The sequence below is a fragment of the Pelodiscus sinensis genome, chromosome 18, assembly GCF_049634645.1.
Source record: "Pelodiscus sinensis isolate JC-2024 chromosome 18, ASM4963464v1, whole genome shotgun sequence".
NCBI lineage: Eukaryota > Metazoa > Chordata > Testudines > Trionychidae > Pelodiscus > Pelodiscus sinensis.
The window spans coordinates 20,836,972-20,854,880 of NC_134728.1; the positions used below are offsets into that span (position 1 = coordinate 20,836,972).

Sequence of the window (17,909 nt, forward strand, 5' to 3'; positions counted from 1 at the left end):
GTAATACATATAGACATTGTTATTATTTACTTGTCTGAGGAGGATAAAACAATCTCTTGAAAGTGGTATCTGTACCCTTGAAAGTGGCTTGACAGCTCTCAGGGGAATCCCAGCAGTATCCACTTGGCTTCTCCCTGTGTTTGTTCCAAGAGGCAGCTGTTGCGTCTGGAGTTTGTGACTGGAGTGGTGTTTGTTTTCTTGGGGTCTTTCCAGTTCCACAGGAGGGCTACCTTTGAAAAAACATTCACACAGCCTTGCATAGGAGCAGATGATTTGTTCCTTATGCGGCTCTAGAATTCATGTTCACGAGATGTGCAATAGGTCCATAATCCTAAAGAAGAAGGAAAACACTGGAGTGCAAAAAACCCCCCAACCACAACAAAAAACATTTCTTAGAGGAAACAGAGAGTATATATTAGCAAGAAAGAGAATATCCTTCTGGGTAGAATTATGCAGATACCATGGAGATCTGCATATAGGTCTGCAAAAGATGGTGAATTGTACAGCATAAAAACCACAAGTGATTATTGCTAATAATCCACCCCATCACAGGTCTAATAAAGCCCAGTGGTCTGCAGTAAGGATGTTAAGGACTAGTCGACAAGTCGATTCCCCCCCACTTGCTGCCTCTATCAAATAGAGACAGCAAAAGGGGAAGAGGAGGTACTTCAAAGTGGCAGTGCAGCACAGAGCCCATACTGAATTAAGTGTGGCACTGCCGCTTTGAAATGCCGAGGCGGCGTTTCAAAAGGGCAGCGCTGCGTGGAGCTCTCGCGTACATTTCAAAGGAGGAACACGGAAGTGCCTATCAACTAGTCGATGGAAATTCCATCGACTACTTGACTAGTAAATTAGTTGATATTTAACATCCTTCGTCTGCAGGTGCTTTTACATTTGAAGAAAAAGTGCCCATTTAAAAATTCAGTATAGAAAAGCTGTTTTGATATTCTACTGAGAAAAAAGCAATGATGCATGTTTACAGATTTATGCACTGGGCTATTGCAGGGGCTTTTTAGACTGTCTAGTGCAGGGGTGGGGAACTTCAGGCTCGGGGGGGCCAGACGCGGCTTGCAGCTTGCCTGGTTTCGGCCCCTAAGGCTCAGAGCCCTCCTCCAACATTGGGGAGACTGCGCTGGCACTCTAGCCTCCCTGCTGCCCTGCCCTGGGGCTGGAGCACACAAAATCTACTAGGCTGCCTCCCTCGTCCCCCTGGCTCTTGGCTCTGGTGTGGGAGGGAATGTGGGGAGTGGTGTCTTCTCAGTTGGGGCGGGGGGCACATCTGTGAGGGTGTTTTTGTTTTTGTTTGCTTCTCACTTGTGTGTGGCCTGGCCTTTGACTGATTTTTCTCTGGGTCAGTGGCCCCCAACGCCAAAAAGGTTCCATTTCAGGGTATTTAGCATTTCCGTTCCTCATCAGAGATTAGATTGAAATATAAATATGTGCCACTGAGGTTTGTCACTTTGAAGCCAACATAATACACAGGAAGCACAAAATTAGGGCAATAAAGAACATTGTCATGCTATTTCCTGCCACTAAACACCGCTGTCTCTGAGGCAAGTCCCTGTTCAGCTGTTTGCAAATGAATTAATTAGATCTGCACCCCTTCTCAGCGTCACTTTTCCTCTCAGCTGTGACTCTTCATTGTTTCAAAAAGCGATGGAGAATGCTCTTCACGTGGCAAAAACTGCACATAAGTATTCTTGGCAATATCCGCGTATGATGGCACTTAATTTCTGTTCTTCCTTTACTGGAAATTGCTTATTTAAAATTCCTCATGGTAGGAGTCTAAATGTCAGTTGTTAGTAATTTTGCAATTAACACAGCAAATCGCTGCAGTATAATCTGCAATATATGAGGCACAACAGTAAATTATAATAGTTTTGATCTCACATTAGTTTTACATTGGTGTAATTCCATTGACATCAGTGGAGTTGCTCGGATTTACATGGTGTAAATGGCATTGCACCCATATAAAACCTGCATATGTGACATTTGAAGCAAATCCAATATCTTACAGCATTACATTGGCTTTCATCCTGAACTAGCCAGAATAGTTTCACAGACCACACAGTCTATATAGAGACAGGAACCACTAAATTCATTACTAAAATCCAACTTCCTCTTGGATGGAAGTGAGTAGCTTTTTAACAGCACACTATACTGTGGAACAGTTTAGAAGTAATGAGGAGAAGAATTACACATCCAATTGAAATTGCTTGATTTCTGGTTGACTATGTCTGGGAAGTATAGCAGAGTTTCATATAAGTTTTGCTTTAGGCAGTTTTCAATTTCCTTAGAGAAAAATATCCAAAGCCTAATTTCCCTTAAACCTGTACATTTAGTTGGAGTGTGTTAATATGAAAAGATGTCTCTCATCAAATTGAAGTGTTTGGAAATAGCACACGGAGCATCATTGTTTAAATTATCCTGAGATAATTTACTATGGTGTGGATGAGACAGCAGCACAGGTCTGTAGCTCACAAAGTGTGTGTCACCTGGAAGATGAAGGATGTTCATGTTTCCTGTAATTTCTGCAGAGTGACGGGTTATGATTTTTGCCTTTAGTTTATATCATAAGAACATGAGCATTCAGCTGAGGTTAAGCATCTTGAACTGGGATGCACCTGCATTCAAAACCCAGATTTTGCCAAATGTTCATTTGAAACTGTCCACATAGTTTAATAGATCTATGCTCCCAAAGAGATTCTGAGCAACTGCACTGAAGTCAGTTGAGGTATACCTGGGTCAGTTTGGTGTCTCAGTGGATTCAAAGCGCACTGTGTCAGTGACCCAAAGCAGTGGCAGTGCTCACCAAAGCAATGAGAAGAGAGAAGGGGTATGTCTACACTACAAAGTTAATTCGAACTAACAGCCGTTAGTTCGAATTAACTTTGATAGGCGCTACACATACAAACCGCTAGTCCGAACTTAATTTGAACTAGCGGAGCACTTAATTCGAACTAGGTAAACCTCATTCTATGAGGACTAACGCCTAGTTCGAATTAAGGGCTGTAGCCCTCCCCAGCTTTCCCTGGTGGCCACTCTGGCCAACACCAGGGAAAGTTGTCTGCCCCCCTCCTGGCCCTGGATCCCTTAAAGGGGCACGGGCTGGCTACGGTGCCCGTGCCAGGTGCAAGCCTGCCAGCACCCAGCCAGCAGACCCTGCACCTGGCATGGCACAAACCAGCTACCCGCTGCCACCCAGCCCTCTGCCTCTTCCTGGGACCAGGCTGGCGGCTCCCGGGAGCCTGCCCGGGTCCGCAAGAGGCGGGCGCCCGTCTGGTCTTGTGCGGAGATCGTGGACGGCTCCCGGGAGCCTGCCCTGGTCCACAAGATGCGGGCGCCCACCTGGTCTAGTGCGGAGATCGTGGACCTCATCCACGACCTCCGCACTAGGCACAGGAAAGTGGCCGTCTAGGGCAGGATAGCTGCCAGCCTGGCCACCCGGGAGCAGGTTTGCATGAAAATCAAGGTGGTCCACTGAGACCCCCGACCCTGAGCCCTGAGCTTAGAATGGCCGTACTGGGTCAGACCAAAGGTCCATCTAGCCCAGTAGCCTGTCTGCCGACAGTGGCCAACACTAGGGACCCTGGAGGGGATGGACCGAAACAATGACCAAGCCATTTGTCTCGTGCCATCCATCTCCAGCCTTTCACAAACAGAGGCCAGGGACACCATTTCTACCCCCTGGCTAATAGCACTCTATGGATCCAATCTCCATGACTTTATCTCACTTCTCTTTAAACTCTGTTCTAGTTGTAGCCTTCACAGCCTCCTGCAGCAAGGAGTTCCACAGGTTGACTATTTGCTTTGTGAAGAAGAACTTTCTGTTATTAGTCTGAAGCCTGCTACCCATTCATTTCATTTGGTGTCCTCTAGTCCTCCTATTATGGGAACTAATGAAGAACTTTTCTTTATGCACCCTCTCCACATCGCTCATGCTTTTATGGACCTCTATCATATCCCCCCTCAGTCTCCTCTTTTCTAAGCTGAGAAGTCCCAGTCTCTTTAGCCTCTCTTCATATGGGACCTGTTCCAAACCCCTGATCATTTTAGTTGCCCTCCCCTCTCCCACCCTCTCTCTTCCCCTCTCCCACCTCCTTTTCCCAGTCTCCCCGAGTTTTGTTCAATAAAGAGAGTTTCTATTTTTGAACACACGTGTCCTTTATTTTGTACATCAGGAAGGGGGGCTAGGGAGAGGTAAGTGGAAGGAGGTGAGGGAGGAATGGGGTACGAGCCCCCGATGGGGAGGACTGGGGTGGCTCTGTGGGCTTCTCAGGGTGGAAGCTCTCCTGAAGCCCCTTGATTGACCCACCCCTTCGGATGGCAGCCTGTGGCAAGTGCAGCCAGGCTGATGGCCGAGTGCTGTGATGTGCCGAGTGTGGGCACTCAGGGCACTCCAAGCCAGGACTGCTTTGCAAGCGGGGAACCCCTGAGAACTGTCTGTCCGGGGTGGGAGTCAGGTCCCTTTAAGCACAGCCCTCGGCTAGCCTGAGACAGCAGCTCCACGCTCTAAGTCCTAACCTGATGCCCTGCTGGCACTGCTTCCGGCCATCCTTAACCTCGGTTCAGGGTCCACTCAATCTGGACATGCTAATTCGAACTAGTTTTTAGGTCTAGATGCACTAATTCGAATTAGCTTAGTTCGAATTAACTAATTCGAATTAAGTTAGTTCGAATTAGTGCTGTAGTGTAGACATACCCAAGGGGTGTTACATGTTCAGATTCAGGAAGGGAGTGAGGAGTTATTCCCAGTATTGCAGGCCAGACTAAGGTATAGAAATTGTGAGGGCCTCACTCTCAAGCGGCACACGATGAGATCAGAATCTCAACTTTTGTTTGAAAAAGATGTTTTGTTCCATCACAGATGCAAAGTAAAGCTTGAAAATGTGACTTGCATGTAACTGATACATGTCTGAGTTTGCAGAAGTCCTGAAACAATAGCTCCAGAAAGCATGAATTAGACCAAGGTTTCCCAATCTTCTTCACATGTGGAGCCCCTATGGGGTCCTGAAATGGGTAAAATCCTGTTCTTCAGATGAGATGATCTCGATCACAATATCTTTTTCAAAAATCTTGATGAGTTTTTCTGCAACTGTATGCACTTCTCCAGCTAGTGCAATAAGGTAGTTTATTTAGTAGGATGCTTCTGCTGCATTTTCATTGTCTGATATAGTGTTTTTAATCACTGGGAGTTTCCTATTTGAAAGTGTGTCATGCTTTCACTTGAAAAAACTTCTGCCTTTGACTTCAGAATGATTTATTTCTACATGCCTTCATAGTTTAGTAGGCATCAGAGAACTATTGCAAATTGCTTTGTACTATACTTGCACTATACTTCAGGGGTGCGTCTAGACTGGCAAGATTTTGCACAAAAGTGGCTGCTTTTGCGCAAAAACTTGCCAGCTGTCTACACTGGCCGCTTGAATTTGCGCAAGGGCACTGACGATCTAATGTAAGAATTCAGTGCTTCTTGCGCAAATACTTTGATGCTCCCACTCAGGGATAAGCCCTCTTGCACAAGAATACTTGCGCAAGAGAGCCAGTGTAGACAGGCACCTTAATTTTTTGCGCAAGAAAGCCCGATGGCTAAAATGGCTAAAATGGCCATCGGAGCTTTCTTGCGCAAAAGCATCGTGCCAATCTAGACGCTCTTTTGCGGAAATACTTTTAACGGAAAAACTTTTCCGTTAAAAGTATTTCCGCAAAATCATGCCAGTCTAGACACAGCCCAGGAGTATGATATGAGTTTGCTTTATTTTCAATGCAAGCAAATCCAAAAGACACATAACTCTCATCATACTTGTGTTTCTTGTTGCCTGCTGCTAATCCACTGGATGACTGTGGTTTTCTCTTCAACAGCTCGCGTTTCAGTTTTTCAGTCACAAAAGGCTGTGATTGTCCTTCTCCTCTCCCAACATTTTGCTCATTTGTTCCAGCCAAAGTCCAATTGATAGAAGCCATAGTTTCTTTTTTTAGCCACTTATCCATGGAGAATATGTTTGGTAGTAAGGGGAGGTAGTGATGTATTGCGAAATGTTGAACGAAAACACAGCATGAAGAACACTGTATTGCAGTGGGTTTCAGTCACAAAGCCAGATGCGTGTTTTGTGAAGCAGTGGTACTCAAAACTTTTTGGCCCATAGTCCACCCTGCTCAATGCAGCTCTTTTTGTGGACTAGAAGCCAACCACTCATGATGATAAAATGGGTGCAGGAGGCGGTGGAGGTGCGGAGTCTGGCTGGGTGGTTGGGTGCAGGAGCAGACTGGGGGAGGGATGTCTGCGAGGGAGGATGCGGGAGTAGGCTGAGGGTCGGTGGTCTTGGCAGGAGAGGGGTGTGTTAGGGAGATAGGCAGTGTGAGCTGTGATTCTGGCCAATGGGATCAGTGGGGAAAGCCTCCAGGTGAGCAGTTCCCTGTGCTGCAGCTCCCCTGGTAGGGAGGAGGGGGAGCAGCAGTGCATGAAGCCTCTTCCTTCCCCTGCAAGCCAGATCCTGCCTGCCAGGCTCCCTCCCCCCCCCCCCCCCCATAGTGGGAAGCTGGCACTGTTGTTCCAACCTCATGGGGGAGGAGAGCCTGGAGTGCCAGCACAGGTTCCCTGCTGCAGTGATGGGGTGACCCCGGAGCCAGCAGCTCACCTGTAAGATGGGAGTGGTCCATAGACCTCATGTTGAGAACCACTGATATAATATATGTCATCGGGCCTGCAGCTCACATACAACGTGCTATATGCTAGTGGTAGGTTCAGTGTTTTGTCAAGCTATACATAGTGTTATATACCCCCATTCTCATTTCAAGTTGCAATATCAAGCTTATTTATTGAATATTTCCATAATAATTCTCAATATAATTGGTAATTTATAAAAACAATATTCTCATTTTTTTAATAAAAAACATCACTCCAAATAACTGTCATTAATATTTTCTTGTGGAGCCCCTGGCCTCCATGGAGCACGCTTTGAGGAACCCTCAACTAGACCATTTATCTTAACTCTGAGGGTGTGTCTAGACTACAGGGTTTTGTCCACAAAAGTGGACTTTTGTCAGCAAAACTATACGTGTGTCTACACTGCCGCTGAGTTCTGGTGACCATAAATCAACAGAACGCTGCAGTTTTGTCGATGGCAGTAAACCTCATTCTACGAGGAATAACGCTTTTTTTCGACAGAGCGAAAAAAGGCGCTATTGCATCCACACTGCGCTTTTTCAAAAGTGAGTGTCTAGACTCTTTGTTGAAAAAGCAGCTTGCTTTGTCGACAGAACTGGCTGTAGTCTAGATGCTCTTTTTCGACAGAGGCTTTGTCGACAGTATCTGTTGACAAAGCCTCTGTCAACAAAAGCCTGTAGTCTAGACGTACCCTGAAAGTTGCTCACTTTCCATCCCTAGCAGATATGGGGCCATGAAGGGACTTAGAATGCAGGGTGGCCTTAATGCTAAATCAAGAATGATCACAGTTAAAAAATAGTCAATCAGATATTTATCAAAGCCTGTGCATGGCATTAGCTACCTGTCTAGGGAACCGGCTTCATGATACTGTAGTTTAAGATACTGTCTTTTGCTGATTTAGTGGTGGGCTGTCCCATGCTGTTTCATTGTTTCTGTTCCCCTTTTCATTTCTCTTTGAATTATGCACAGCTTCTCTTCCTTATATTTAGTTGGAAATCTCTTTCTATTCCTGAACATTTGAGGAAGTATGCTGTGTATTTTGGGTGGGGAAGTTGGGCACATGTCTCGTTGCAATCTCTGCTCTGTTGTTTTAGTTACAGGTTCCTTTCCACTTTGTTTTCTAATGTATCATCCACTCCTTGTTTTTATTTCTTATTTGTATTCACTGATTTTAGATTTGGTAAGAGCCTTCCCTTGCTTTGTACATTTTATGTGATAACGTAGAGCTTCTTCTTATTACATTATTAGCTAGAGCTGTGACTCAAGTTTGGTTTCTAACCTGAGTCCTCTCCACGCACACAAATCTCTAGGGTCACATCTACACTACAAAGCCTGTATCAGCATCGATAGGTAGTTGTGTATATACTTGGGGTTCTGCTGTCTATCCTTTGCGGGTGTGAATTTTTCACCTCCTTAGCCAAGATAGCTATGCTGGCAGAATTCTATCGTGTAGACCAGTTCTGGCTTGAGGTAAGAGGTGTTTTAAACTGGAGCTAGTTGGTCCATCAGGTGTGGAGGGGTTAAAATTCAAGTGCAGCTGACACTTGAGCTGCTACTGCAGGGGGATGCAGCAGCTACTGCGAATCCAGTTACTCTTCAAAACCAAACTCTGAGCTATTATTTTTATGGATAGGGCTAGTTGCTTAAGTGTTACTCATTTCTGAATGTGGCTGCAATTATAATTTGTCTGGAAGTTAATATTGTTGAGGGCTGGGAGTGATAAACTCTTGGAGTGTGGTTTTAACATGACTTTTTAGTGGTTTGTGGTGGAAAAGGGGGAGATAGGAAGACAGATGAGTATAAGGGCATGTACACTCTAGGAAAATACGTGTCCTGTTACCATAGATTAGCTAACACATTGTAACTAAACACTAAGGTATGCTTAATGTGACCTACTAATGTAACATTCTTGTCCACACTAGAATATTATCGTGTGTTAACACATTTACTACTGAGGTAAAAGCACAGCTTGTTTCTTAGTCAACCTAAGTATTGCAGAACCCCTCAGAACTCATTTCAGAAGGAATCCAGTGTGATTTTCAATGAAAGACACCTATCTGCAAATTCTTGCCTTAAACGGTGGAGTGCAGTGAAAATTCTAAGTTGCACAATTCAAACTAAATGACTTGCAGTTGTGACAGTGGACTGTCAGCATAGCAGACTGAGTGGTGTAAGACTTCCATGGAAAGGGAGCCATTAAAAACTTATGGCCTGGTGAAGAGAAAATATCTATGCAACCATTGTTTGCATGTTCCAAAATTGTGTGTTTTCCTTTGAGTCTGTCAGGATGGAAAGGACCTTGTTTTCCTATCCTTATAAAGACGCACAATGCAGAATGCTCTGTGACATGGTGCAGAAAGAAAACACTTCGTCGCCTCTTCTGCTTAAGATAGGTTTTCATGAATCCTGCAAGGCATTTGCACTGTGAGTAAACATGCATGATGTGTGGTGAATCAGACCTTGAAGGCAACAAGTCACAGACACACAGTGCCCAAACAAATATTTTATATATTGATGCAGCAGCAGAATTTTAAACAAAAACAAATCCTCCCCAGGCTGTTTTTCGAGCAATTAGCATGCACGTGGAGAAGAAGGAACCTTGAGTTTCAAAAAAAAAAAAAAAAAAGCAGGAGGGGAACGAAAATCTGCCCTGCTGATCTGGCTGGTGACATTGACCTGAGTAATTCCCCATTTATTTGAAGATGTTTGTTGTGTAGTCTTAGCACTCTGAGCTCTCTCTACCTCTCTGTGTCCCACCATCTCCTCCCTCTTTTCTGTTGTGCACACAGCAATCCACCACTGAACTGGAGCTGCTCTAAAACCCAGCCTAATGATTGCACAAGACCAAGGCTACATCTAGACTGGCATGATTTTCCAGAAATGCTTTTAACGGAAAAGTTTCGGAAAAGAGCGTCTAGATTGGCATTTTCGGAAAAGAGCGTCTAGATTGGCACGGATGCTTTTCCGCAAAAGCACTTTTTGCGGAAAAGCGTCCGTGCCAATCTAGACGTGCTTTTCTGCAAAAAAGCTCCGATTGCCATTTTCGCAATCGGGGCTTTTTTGCGGAAAACAAATCTGAGCTGTCTACACTGGCCCTTTTGCGCAAAAGTTTTGCGCCAAAGGACTTTTGCCTGAATGGGAGCAGCGTAGTATTTCCGCAAGAAGCACTGATTTCTTACAGTAGGAAGTCAGTGCTTTTGTGGAAATTCAAGCGGCCAGTGTAGACAGCTGGCAAATTTTTCCGCAAAAGCGGCTGATTTTCCGGAAAAACTGGCCAGTCTAGACATAGCCCAAGTGTATGGGCAGATAGAATAGGAACAGTAACTATTGTCTGTCCATCCATCCCAGAAAGGCCATCCTTTGGGACTGCTGACTCCACCCCACCTCTGCTCCACCCTTTCCCCCAAATCCCACCCCTACTTCAGTTCCTTCTCCCTCCCACACACAACATAAACTAGGGGATTACCGGAGGCCATGCAGCAGCAGGGGTTGACTCCTTCCCCTCTCCTCATTCACCATGGTGGTGGTGGGAGCTGAACCAGCTCGGCAGCCTGTTCTGCCGCGCTGCCCTCTTCCGGCACACGGTACCTCTCTTCTCCAGGGTGCTGGGAAGTGGAGCACCCTGGGCACAGCAGGGAGAAGTACATCAGGCTGCCGGTCTGCCCTGGCTCCTGCTGCCATGTGGGAGGGATGACCCCTGCTGCTGCCTCGTGCCAGGCCTGTCAATAGGATGACTGAGGTGGCTGCCATAGCGCCCTCCAAAGCATGGGATCTGGGGGAGCCACCCCGAACCGTCTTATGGATAGGACAGCTCTGCATCCCAGGCTCTCATCACCCTGCTACCAAGCACCTTCACAGTTTAGCTTTTGATTAGAACTAGAGCTGCTGGTTTGTGAGGGAGTTTTTTAATCAAAAGTCTCAGAGCGGTCATGGGAAATTTAGTAAAAGTGGTTTTTGATTTACTAAAAGTAGTTTTTTATTTTAAAATGCCATCACAAATGAGGAGGAAGAGCCTGGTCAGGAGAAGGCTGGATAATGATCCCACCCTGCCTGCACCCAGCAATAATTGTTGCTGCTGTTCCTGTCTTACAGAGCTGTCCCTGTTCCAACCATCACACCCTGGCACACGGAGTCACAGCGCTGCTCGTGTTTGGCCTGGCCCCCTCTGTCATGCCAGTAGGTCATTCCTGCATTCCAGGTCTCAACACCAGTCACTCAAAGTTGGCCCAGCTTCTCTTCCATGACAACAGGAGAGGAGCATCTGGCTTGAACCTGAGCAGCACTGTGACTTTGCACATCAGCTCACAATTCCCAGAGCAGGGAGCTGGACCCTGTCACATGGGATAAAACCTCAGGAGCCACTGCTGAAGGCTGAGTTTATTAAAACCACAGACACAAAGATGAGTCACAGACAAACCGGGATATCATAGCATCCACAAGACGTTTCACACCACGATGAATATGCAGCCCTAGTTTTCTTTATAATTCAAGGAAGGCTAAAAAGTCAAATAAGTGAGTTTTGTCTTTGATTCTGAAGAAAAGAGTTTCCTGACCATGCTGGTGTGAATGAATTCCATCATCATGGGAAGCTCAGTCCCCCATGTTTATGAGTCTCACCCTTGTGATTGATGATTCTGTTATCCTTGAGAAGTACAACTGTTGTAGGTCAATATGACTGTGTAGTGGGAGGCAGTTCTTCTGACAACCTGTGTAGGGCATCAGGACCAAACCCTTGAGTTGGCAGTGTAGCCAGCGCAGCCTGCGGTCGGAACAGGGTCTCTTTCCAGCCTGGTATGCTGAATAGCCAGTGGCTGACTTCAGAACCAACTGGAGATTATTCAATGGGGACCTTCAGTGTTACATAAAATACAATAATTAAGTGAAGGTGTCACTGATGTATGGTTCCTTGTGGCCAAATGAGGTTGGATGGGATTGGAACCTGACTTTGGTCTGTAAGAGATAGAAAGGGTCATTTTTTTACATCCCCTGATCTTTAGGTATCCAGAGGGACCTCACAACAGCAACCTGTTTCAATGCTAAGAGAGTAGATGACCTTAATGGAGGTCAGGTTATGGATATGGCAAGTTCTTCAAAGTGCGCCCTTCTCCCCATAAGCATCATCTTTGTCCTGCTCGGGCTCAACTTCAGCTAGTTATTCTTCATCGTCAGGTATAAGGGTGATGGTACTGTTGATGTTGGGTGCTAAAGAAGATATGTAAAACTGGCTGCCATCAGTGTATTGTGGGTACTTTAGCCTATGTCAGTCACTGAATGGGAGATGATGCTGGTGCAGATATGGGCTAAGCCAGGTAAAAACTGCAAGTTACCTGCAAAGGATGTGAAATATCCTGTGTTGACTGAAAGCATTTAACAAAATGTCTCTGAAGAAGAGTTATTTTCCCAAGCATGTTTGGAGGAGCAGGTAGCATTGTCCTATGAACACATTAACGGTAGGACTGTTCTTCAACCACTTGGATTATTTTCTTTAGCCTGAGTGACTGTTGCAAAATATTTTGATTTCAGAAGAAAAGGGATTTAAAACCAGGGAACAGATAGTTTTGTATCCAATAAGCCAGATTTTTATGGCTACGTTTTAAAAAGTTGGCTATTAGGTTTCTAGGACAATTTCCCCCCTCTCCCCCCCCCAAAAAAACCCCTCACAACAACTATGATCTAATTTAACAACTGCTTTGTTTTAGTGACACTGGAGAGATTGTTTTCTATACACATCAAAATGATCAGAAGACTGGAACAGACTAGACAATCTGTCTACAAAACTGATTCTTTCTCTTCCCCCTGGCATGCTTTTCCTTTTCCTTTCCTTTTTCTCTCCTTCTTTGTCTCACTGTTTTTAAATCTCACTTTCTGTGTGTGTGTCCCTCACACTCTCAATCTCACACACAAATTAAATGATCTTTTCAGACAGGCGTCACAGAAAAGCTGTTTTTTAAATTAACACAGGCTCTGCTTTTTATTGAGTAGACCGTAACAGCTAATATGATTTGCACCTTCTTCTTACCAGCTTTCTATTATTAGAAATATATATTATGAGGACTTAGATGCTGGTAAATATTAGTCATCAGTAGGGCTGCTAATTGTGTAGATTAATTAATTATGCCAATTGGATTTATTATTCCCGAACAGCAAGAGGAGCCTGTATTAAAGTAAGAGTCCCTGCTTGCCTTGTAGTTTTAGAATTAGTGGAACAGCTTTTCTGACTCTCATAAATCTGACATCTGATAATTAGTGCTCAGATACATGATGCGGGAGTGGGGAGGGCGTCATACTCCCCTCTGCCCCCTCCATACTTACTTTCAATCCTGGTGCCATTGCTCATCATGCTGAGCCGTTCATCTCAGACAATTCCAATGACTTCCCCAGTTGCTGTCAGAACATTTGGAAGCACATTAATATTGGGGGTGACTTCAGCAAGCTTGCTGGTTAAGATTATTGGCTGTGTTCTTATAAAGTGGCTTCTGGGTCACCAGAAAAAATATTCTATCACCTAAAAATATTAGTTCTGAAACCTTCCCATCCTGATCTCTGCTCCCAGCTCCACATAGCTAGCTGGGACCTCGCTAGGATCCTCTTCCCATGTAGTAATACAGGAAGAGCAAGGTGGTTGTGAACCCCAGCCATTTGTTTGTGTACCCTAGGTTGAAAATCCAGAGTCTGGAAATTATATAGCTACTGCAGGCCTAATCTGTCTCTCCATTCATCCAGATGTTAATTGTGTACTGGCTGAGAGAGGGCCAGCACTGAGTAGGAACAGAGCAGTGCCCATGCAGTGCTGAAGGGCCTATAGATGAGTCATACTCTTCAGGCCAACAAACTAGAGGCAGAGACAATCACAGACTACAGGTTTGATTCAGAAACACAGCTCCTGTGGTGTTATGGGCAGTTGCCTGGCTCCCCATGTGAGACTGAATCAAAAATGAACTGGGTCTGCATCAGCCAACAACAGAAACAATCCAGCTTTTAAAGGCTTTTTATTATTGTTCAGTAACAAGGCAGCTTTGTACCATAAATAGAAAGGAATGGCGCACATCCCCATTTGTCTCAGGTGGATACGAAAAGCCCTTTCTTCCCCTGTTTGCGACACTCCCCAGAGTTCAGCCTTTTGAGTAGCAGGTGAACATAGAAACCACTAACAAAGACAAATTGGAAAGACCCCCCTTCTCTTTTATGTCTGCATCACTTTGATGGATCCCAGCAGATTCCCTCCTCTGGGGTCACCCAGAGTCAGCTTCCCCTGCAGGTGTTTGTCTGCATCCACTAAGATGCCTTGGAGGGGAAGTGTAAAATTCTCTTCTCCTTGCCTCAAGGGAGGCGTTTAACCCTATCACTGCATCGCCAATTCCCCTGTTAAATCCTTGCAACTGGATCAGACATATTGTGGTCATATATATTCAGTGTAAATGCAGGAGTAGCCTGAACAGAACTCTAAAGATGGACATTGGAATCACTGTCCATTGGTATCTGGACCTTAGCTTTTTATTGGATTGACTGTTACTGCCAGAGCTATACTGAGCAGGGTAGCCTAGGCAGGGATGAAAAGTTCTGATGTTATTTTGCTTGCAGTTTTAAACTAGTCCAAGTAAAATTAAATGGAAATGAAAATGAAATTCAGGCATCATTTGCAGTTCTGGGTATACTGAAGTTGTCCATAGTTCTTGTTCTTAGTTCTTTCTGACATGCCCTCAGCTTCTGCTATCCTTTATTGCTCCTTCAAGTCCTTTTCCTTGACATATACCTTGATGGGAGACAGGCATTTTGCCTCTGAAAGTCAAGTCAAAACAGCTCTCTCTCTAAGGGCATGTCTTCACTATAGGCTGGATTGACAGGGCAGCAATCAATCCAGCAGGGGGCAAGTTATCGTGTCATGCAGAGGTGATAAATTGACCACCAATGGTTCTCCCATCATCTCGGGTACTCCACCCAACTATCCCCAGCAAGAAGTGCAAGGGGAGTCATGTAGCTACAGTTGCATAATTTCGATCAGGGCTACTCAACATGTGGCCTGTTTATTTGCTGCCCGCAGTACAGTTTGGGTTTATGCAGGGCTCCTTTGAACATGGCCTCCACTGGGAACATGCGCTACAACGACAAGGCGTCTCCCAGGCAGAGTGAGCACTGAAAGACACAAGCAGACGGGCTGGCTGGAACAGACGGGTACAGAGTCTTGGCGTTTTTAGCCAGGGCATTGTGGGAAGTTCAGGCTGCTTAGCCTTGTGGGCAGAGCCTGAGAGGTGCTGACTGGCTCACACTGGCACATTTGAGTTTGGTGCTGTGGCCAGACAGCCCTGCCTCCATCCTGCACGGAGCGACGGACTCCTGCGTGGGGACATCAGTCCTGCTGGGAATCCAGGACAGAGCTCCCGGGCACCTGTCCTTTTTTGCCTCTCATGTCCAGCCTGACTCGCCCAGCTCCCCGCCCACTGCAGGTTGAAGTGCTCTGGCTTGGAAACTTTTTCTGAGTAAAATCACTTCAAGAAATGCACAACCTGAAGCTTCAAGCTAAACACCCAAAACACTGGTATACAATTTTCTTTTTAATAAGAAGCATTAAAAATGGCAAAAAAAGAAGATGTCTGTTGGATGAACACAGAGTTTTCAACCCTGTTTGGGAGATGGAATTTGCATGTATAGTTGCTTGTATATGCAACCACACTTAAGTTGCAGCCCTCAGCATGTGCTATGAGTATCGAAGTGGCTCCCAGGGCTTCCAAAATTGAGTAGCCCTGATTTAGATCGATCTCCCTTGTAGTGTAGATCAGCCTGAGGAGAGGAGAGGAGAGAATAAACAAGCAGTTCCTCACTTTGGTCTTTGCTTTGTCACAAGTCCACCAACTCTTTTTGACTTAAATATCTGTTAGCAGTGGCAGACCTAACGTCTTTAAGGAAATACCTGAAATGCTTAGCTCAGTCTAACAGTCCTAGTAATGACATGATGTAGGTTTAGATTCAAGTCTCAGAAGTGATCAGTCCATTGTGTTATAACATCGTACTTATGTGGCTGGATGCTAAGGAAAAGCCAGAAGGCACAAGCAGTGAACTCAAGTAGTATTAAGCCATTTGAAAATGATCCCTTTTTCTCTTCCTTCAGGCATTTCTGCACAGAATCAGACAGAATGCTGTGGATAACGCCGAGAAATACATAACAGAGGAGAATGTCAAGGTATTTCTTCCATCTTTCTCATTTCATTGGCAGTTTTATTAGTTCACGTGAAGAACTCGTAATTAGTGGCAGAGAATTCTGGGGAAATTATTCATTTCAGTGAATGAGAAACCAAACACCCATAGGTCATATCCATACTTGTTTTTCATTTGTTCTTTGTGAACATTTTGCAAGTGATGTTTGGCTTGTAGGAATTTTAGTTAGAAACAGTTCTGGAGATTTGTAGGCAAGTGAAATTTGTAGCCGGCAGAAATGGAAGTACAAGAGCTTCAGCCATTAATTCACGGCTCATAAACTAAATTGTGGTTTGCTTCTGTAGTGGTAAAATCAATGGAAGCAAAGCTGAGGATCTGACAGTAATAGAATAATGTGACAGCAGTAACGTCCTTCCCATGACATGAATATGGAGTTGAACACGCTTTCTTTTCCCCAGAGATGGTCTCTTCTTTTCATTTATTGGTATGGCTGTAATGTCGATAGACCCCCAATCAATGCGCAGGCCTCTGTTATGCTCCTCGATGTACAGACATTAACAGTAGACCTTGCTGCAGACAACTCACTCTCTACATGTCAGACAGACCCGCTGGGAGGTGCAAACCAAGCCAGACGATGTGGAGGTGGGTTGGCAAGATAAGGCAACTATAAAATGAACAGAGGTTAGCTGAAAAGTTGAAATCAACAGCTCATCACTTAGTTCAACTGTGAGAATGATTTGGAAGCATCAGGGTAGGTTTGAAGGAGGAGGGATTTTAGAGAATAATGGTACAGATTTTACCAGGGAGTTTTTCCTGTGCATGGGGTTGGGGGGATGGGAGAGGGAGAAGCAGACAGGTGGGTAACCCAGGCATAGTGAAGATAGGAGTCATTGGGAATCCCTAAGCATTCCCTGTGCAGTCTAGCCTGACCTGTTAGCAAGGCAGAAGTGTCACCCATCAGGGCAGAGCATGTGTTCAGGGGAATAACACATGCAGCGACTAGTGACTACCGATGCTGCGTGCTGCAAAAAATGTAAAAAAAACCCTAATAAACCCACACACCAATTTGCAGGTCTGACGAATGAACAAAGATGCTGCTGAATGTTATGCTTGCTGCTATTATTCATAAAACAGGTGCCAATTATGACTGCTTCATAATCAAATGCAAAAACCACTGGCCCATCCAGAAAACTCCTCACTTTCCCTGATGACTAAATGGATTAAATGGAATTCCATTGTTCCTCTTTGGGGGATGCACCATTATATTTTTGGTTTATTCTTTTGCTCACTACCCAGAGGGCTTTCATGATACAGACTTTAAAGGCTCTTCTTTATTAATGGTTATTATTATCTTAACCAGCTTGCAGTAACAGAGCTTCCCTTTGGAAACAAAGGACCAGTATACATTAAGGTGGGGGCACGTTCATAGCTGCACAGTAGGAACATTATTTCCTCCTTTCTGCTCCCAATGGAAGGCATTTCAGTGGCTTTCCTAAAGCCAGGAGCTTTTCCATCTCCACGGTGTTCCTCACTGGTGCCCCATGGAGGCAGGTGCACACTTGTACAGTACTATGTATCTCTGTTTACTAGGGAGCTGTAAGGTAGCTAGCACCATGGCTGGCTCATGGCACGTACTGTGAAGAGTATATAAATGGTTTGGAAGCCTGTTTAAAGATGAATCTCCCTCTTCCTGCAGTGAGAATGTCTGGAGGGAAGTTGAGAGTATTTTGATTGCTAAGCAAAGGAAGAAAATATCTTTTAGGACCAGCTGGGATAATACTTTCAGTACTAGCACTGTAGATTTTTCCTACAGCTGGTATTTTAGGTGGTTGGAGAATTCAGAGAACTTTGGGTACAAGATGTGTCACCTCCAGAATGACCAGTCCTAGACCTGGTCTTCACACAGTTTTTGTATCAATATAACTATTTCGGTGAGAAGGCCGATGTTTTTATTGAAATAATTATATTGATACAGACCCTCATATGGTTGCAGTTACAGCGCCATAATGTGCTTCACACACATATAGCTTATTCACCTCTCCATCGGGGAATAACTATCCCAGTATAAAGCACTGGGTATATAGCCATA

At 44.9% G+C, this 17,909-nt stretch overlaps 1 protein-coding gene across 3 annotated transcripts in view; it reads left to right on the forward strand.

The window, feature by feature from the left end:
- PREX1 (phosphatidylinositol-3,4,5-trisphosphate dependent Rac exchange factor 1) overlaps positions 1-17,909 on the forward strand; it is a 267,346-nt gene that overhangs the window by 100,201 nt on the left and 149,236 nt on the right. For all 3 annotated transcript variants that reach the window (XM_075901238.1, XM_075901237.1, XM_075901236.1), the window contains exon 2: positions 15,774-15,845. In XM_075901238.1, the coding sequence (XP_075757353.1) occupies positions 15,774-15,845 (72 nt within the window). The remainder of the gene's footprint in view (positions 1-15,773; positions 15,846-17,909) is intronic.